Source organism: Mangifera indica, chromosome 6 (genome assembly GCF_011075055.1).
Source record: "Mangifera indica cultivar Alphonso chromosome 6, CATAS_Mindica_2.1, whole genome shotgun sequence".
Taxonomy (NCBI): Eukaryota; Viridiplantae; Streptophyta; class Magnoliopsida; order Sapindales; family Anacardiaceae; genus Mangifera; species Mangifera indica.
The window spans coordinates 5,385,913-5,391,594 of NC_058142.1; the positions used below are offsets into that span (position 1 = coordinate 5,385,913).

The window sequence follows — 5,682 nt, forward strand, 5'->3', positions numbered from 1 at the left end:
CAAACTAAACTTTAGGGGGAAAATATTATTTTTTAAAATTTAGTCTAAAAAAATTGTTCATTTTTAGAGTTTTGGAGAAAAAAAAATGAATAAAATTTTAACACTGATAGATTTGATTAAATTTAATTGTTCATAGATTGATAAAAGAGTTTTCAAAGTTAAAGAATAAAAACACACGAAAACATCATTCTTTGAGTGGAAATAAGTCCTTTGGCCCAACCTATAATTTAAAGAGACGGCTAGGAGATTGGTAATGATCTTTAGATTAAATTTCAAGGAAACATAATGATCATTTGGAAAGATTATCAAATTAAAGTGAAGACAATTCCTTTAATTACTATCACTAATCCAATAATTAATTACTTCTCCAAATTAAACTACAAATCTTAAATAAAATTAATCTCTTAATTTTGCTTTGCTATGTAATTAAGGGTTTATTTCATTTTCTCTGCAAAATGGCTTAATATTTAAGCATTAAAAATCCCCTTTTACAATAAAGTGGCAAAATAATCTCACACTAAAAAAGATAAAATAAACCCAATTAACTTTTTTTTTTTAATTTAAATGATTGGACAAAAACAAAACCCCTTTTTTAGTTAAAAATTGAAGAGTACTTGGCACAACCCAGGGCCCAATTCTTTGTTTGCAGGCCCGCCCATTAACTCTCCTAACCCGACCCGTTCCCACATTTCTTTCCCCTTTGCGTTTTCTTGAGAGGTTTTAGTACGCAAAAGAAATTTGGAAAAAAAAAAAAAATGGACGATGCACAAGCGAAGAAGAAGGCGTTGTTTCGCGCTAAATTGAACGCTCAAAAGAAAGAAAAGAGAATAAATTCTCCTCTTGTTAGGTATAAATGTTAAAATCAAGGCCAATAATTTGTTTCTTTTCCATGAAATAACAATAATTAAGATTTTGTTTTATCGAATTCACAGGTATAATGAATTCGATCAACCTGTTTGTCGAGTTTGCGACGTCGTTTTGAAATCTGAGTCTCAGTGGGACGCCCACCAAGTTTCTCGTAAGCATCATCAGGTCAGTCTCCTTATATTCGGTAATTATTTTAACCAATTAATTTTGATTTTATTAGGGATAGTTTGAGTACAAATTAAAATTCAATGAGAATTTATTTGTGAATTTTAATTCCTATTTTGTGATTTTTTTTGCCAGTGGGGAGTTTATTTTCGTCTACTTCAGTTGATTGAAATGATTATTTATACATCATTGAACGTTTGTTATTGAGAATGCTAATTTGTTTAAATGCTTTTGTTCGATTTGCTGTGATTGTTGTTGGATGGGCCATGTTGGAAAATTTTAACGAAATGCTTATGTTGGGTAGGCAATTAATAATATCAAAGCTTGTGCAACTGGAGGTAATCAAGCTAGCAATGCAAAACCCAAACCCAGTAATGCATCGTCGAAAACTGACCATCAGCTGGAGTCACAAGATTCGGAGCGTCAACCATCGAAGAAAGTGGCTGAAGTTCAACCAGCGAAACAAATACCTGAAGCTCAACCACCTTCTGTGCTTCCTTCAGATTTTTTTGATAGTCATGAGGCAAAGAAGCCAAAAACTGGTGTGAAGTTGTCTATGCTATTTCCTATTACTTGAAAATTTTGCTGCTGATCTTGCACATAATAGGATATTTAATATTTCCAAGTAGTTTACTAGCAATTGAGCTCATCATGCTACATTGATCCATACTTAAAATGACTCTGTTGGTGTGTTTAAATCTTTAAAATTTACTCATCATCACGTGAAAAGAGACTATTTTCCCACTTTACTATATAATTAGACATTTTTCTATTTTTGTATATTCTTTGTTTGTTAATTTTATCTATCTATATCTTATCTGGTTGTTGATTAAAGTTTGAGTGTTCGGGTTATGCTTGATCTTGAAAAATGACTTTTTCAATGTTGATTCAAATGATGGGAAAATGCATTCTAGTTACAGAATCTGTCAAGTTGGTAGATCCTGATTCGTCCGGGAATTCTGGGAGTTCCACCAAGACTCTGGCAACTGCATCGTTATACTCTGAAAATAAGAAGGATGGGTTGCCTAGTAGTAATGCAACACAAACCAAGAAAATTCAGTCAATTAGGGAGCTTACTGAGAAATCAACTCAGATGGCTGATTCAGAATCCAAGCAACTAAAAGGAGTGCTTCCTGAAGGTTTCTTTGACAATAAAGAAGCCGATTTACGTGCTCGTGGCATTAATCCTGTGAAGCCTGATGTTAAGTAAGTCCCTACTGAATCATGTTTTAATATTAGTTCCTAAATCCCTTGTTCACTCAACAAATTGATGATAAAGTATTGCATTTTTTATTTCTTCCATGGAAGTAGATTGTATAAGAAGCCTTGTGGTCAATTTTTATATTTTCTTCACAATTACTCTTCATTTCCAATATGTCAGTAGTCTGACAAATACATTTGATGGAAGGCGTGAAAAACATTTGCATCAAACAGTGTGTCATGATGAAACTCATACTGAGGGAAGATGAAAGAATGAGGGATTATGGTGATTTGAAATGATGTGTCCCATAGATAATACTTGGATCGGGCAGAAGGACAGAAGATATCATTAACAAAGTACTTCTACAAACGTGATTGATCACTGATTCATACTTTTAGAGTGATTGCAGATTTTAATCTTTTTGCATAAAAATTTCTCACTGATCCCTACTAGTTCCTTGGCTGTTTCTGAGTTTAATTTGACAGATTGTATTACTTGTCTATGCTTGTTTGAAATGGGATAATTAATAATCTTGAGTTTATGTTAATTCCTGATCAGAGATGAGTACAAGGAATTTGAGAAGTTGATCCAAGATGACTTGCAAGAGGTGGATGACCGCATGGAAGAAGAGGAGGTTAGCCTTTTTTGTTATCATTGTATTAGTCCCTCAACCGTTCTTTCACATCTTGTCTTGCTTTCGATTTACCATACCGATTTTATATTAACTGTGTGGCAGATTGATGCTGCAGAAACTATACAAGAGTATGAACTCTTGGAGCAAAAGTAAGTTCCAGTGTGGCCTACAACAGGAAATTCTTGTGCTCTTATGTGTTGTCTTATTAATCTTTATTTACTAATGATTCTCAATTTGTCCATTTTTTACCTGCAGGGCCTACAGGGAGAAAGTGGAAGCTCTGAAGAAGAGGAAAATGGAGTTGCAGGCTTCCAAGTCAGCCAAACGCAGCAAAAGTTCTGAGGTTGTTCAGAACGAGCCTACTGATGATGAGTCATCCAGTGATGACGAAAATGAAGATAACTTTGCCGTTGATTGGAGAGCTCAGCACCTGTGATTTCTCTTCAAAAGTTGCTTGTATAGGTATCTCACTTTCACCAGTGAAGAAAATGAACAGCTCTTTTGCAGTTTTTGCTTGGTTTGAAAATCTTCAACCCACAAAAACCCAAATCAATGTCCTAAATTCTAAGTAAAATATGGGCTTGCAAAATTGTTTCACTGGTCATTTCTGTATCAAACCCATATTCCTTTTCACCTTAATCACAGTCCTTACAAAAATAAACTGTAATCTTCTTTTGAGCCTTAGCTACACTTTGATAAAAAAATTCTCAATTTGTAATGTGTTTAGTGAGCTTAAACTATATTTTTCTGTATTCACACCAAAAACTGTTCTTCAGTACAGATTGTTTAATAAGCCATCCAATCTTCATGAAAAATGTAATTTCTTTGGGGACTGAAGCCCTTCACGACAACCAAGACCAAACCCAACCAGCCTTTTTTTGATTTAGTTTTAATTTGGTTGAACACCAAGCCAAATCAATGAAGTATGGTTTGGTTTAGAAAGCTGTTTGATACCTGACGGATCATACTTGTTTGTAAAATTTGAATTTGAGGTGGATTTCAGTTTTTTTATTTGAGTTTGTTTAGATTTACTTTTTAACAAGCTCTCCATAAAAGGCTTTTGGCAATTTTGGATTATGGAGCATATAATGATTATGAAAATTACAGGACCTGGTGTTTAATTTATCGCCTTCTTTTTCTTTCCCCTCTTAAACTCTTTTTCTCTCTACCTCGGTGCCTCTATATTCCTTTTTCTTATTCTATTCAATTTTTATGTTTTATCTTGCGTTTTCTCTCTAAGGTCTATTATTTCTGCCTTGTTCTCCTTCTTCCTGTCTTTCTTGTCCAAAAGAAGTCAAATTAATACTTACGGGTTATCTTTTGGTCTCTCAAATTGATTTGGATTTCCAAAGAGCATTGCACATGATGACTGTGTCTGAGAATATGTTTTTACTTTTTGGGCCCTTATTGGATTATAAATGCCCAAATCGTGTAGCTAAATTGTAGAAAAAAAACTTCATTTGAATTTTACAATGTCTTGTCAATCAATTGGCCTAATGGCATACTGTTCATTATTTGCACTTTCCAGTTACATTTACTTTCTGTATGTGTTAAGAGATGGGACAACTTCAGATAACAGACGCAGAAATTTTGTATTATAGGTTATCTATAAAGTACTGAGTATGCTGACCATTTTGCCAATCGTTTTGCAGATGGAGGGATCAAGTGAACCAATAGTTGAATGAAAGCCGCATACCTGGACAGGACAAACAGGTGATACCGAAGGCTCAAGACTTACCAGGCCAGCCCTTGTTTATGAATCATTGTGATGCTAGACCCTGAATCTCTAGGTGCTGAAGCTGAAGTGCTTAATTGATGGAACCTAGATTATTTACTCAACAGCGAAAACGCTTTTTTGATTGAGACTTGTTTGGTCGAGATGCTTCACCAAGTTACTCATCACTATTTGCACTTATGTTATTGATGATCAATTTATGAAAGATCGATTTCTAATCATCTATTTCTAATAGACTGCTGAAAACTCTTTATAGTTTTTATTGTAGGAAGAAATTTGGATCTTTCTCCACAGGGATAATAGATGAATAGATTTCTTTAACAGTTTAAATATGGAATATTGATTAAAATAACTATTTTTTAAGGAATTTAAGTAAAAATAATCAGTCTGTTGACTTTACACTCAGTCAACAATTTCAATTCAAATTCTAGCCAATTCCTTTTATTTGAAAGATTTCAATGTAATTCGTTGTACTTATACGTAGTCTAATATCCACTCTTGGCGTACAGTGTATTTTTTAGTCTACAAAATGTAAAAGATGGTTATTGTTCTAGTTTTGATGCTATTTATTTTATTGATGTCTCTTAGAAAGCTAGGTTTTTTGGGTTTTGAATGCTGATTTTCATGGATTTTATTGGTTTTTTAGTGACTATAGCTGTGAATATTGTTGACATTAAAAGAAAAGAAGTTCAATTTGATAAGCTCTCAATGGAACTTTGAAATTTCGTTTTCAACTAAATTAAGAAAGTCCTAGCTCTGTCATGATAAAGATGTCGTTTTTAGTTGGCCCTCTTCTGGGCAGTTGTTTCACTGTTGGATCTAGCAAATACAACTCCCTATAGTTTTCATCAATGAGATTCTTTTTTTTTTTTTTTTGATAATATTATATATATATAATTTTTGTGTATAAATAATAATATATTATTATATGATTAGATATAATAATGGTATTTATTATTTATGAACAAAGTTATATATATAACAATTTTTTTTTTTTTTATTGTCTTTGGGGATTTTTTTGGGTAATTAGCTCCCATACTATAAACAGTAAAACCTGAACTAAACTTTTTTTTTTTTTCT

General features: G+C 32.8%; 1 protein-coding gene across 2 annotated transcripts; it reads left to right on the top strand.

The window, feature by feature from the left end:
* The first annotated feature begins 691 nt into the window (after positions 1–691).
* Positions 692–4,823, top strand: LOC123217935 (protein ABA AND ROS SENSITIVE 1). Of its 2 annotated transcripts, none has more exons than XM_044639024.1 (8): positions 692–847; positions 933–1,032; positions 1,337–1,574; positions 1,947–2,238; positions 2,792–2,867; positions 2,970–3,016; positions 3,123–3,329; positions 4,520–4,823. In XM_044639024.1, the coding sequence occupies exons 1-7, from the start codon at positions 756–758 to the stop codon at positions 3,301–3,303; spliced, it is 1,026 nt and encodes a 341-aa protein (XP_044494959.1). In that variant the 5' UTR covers positions 692–755; the 3' UTR covers positions 3,304–3,329; positions 4,520–4,823. The 2 variants fall into 2 exon arrangements, with proteins under 2 accessions (XP_044494959.1, XP_044494960.1); XM_044639025.1 differs by having other exon boundaries at positions 1,953–2,238.
* The last annotated feature ends 859 nt before the right edge of the window (positions 4,824–5,682 follow it).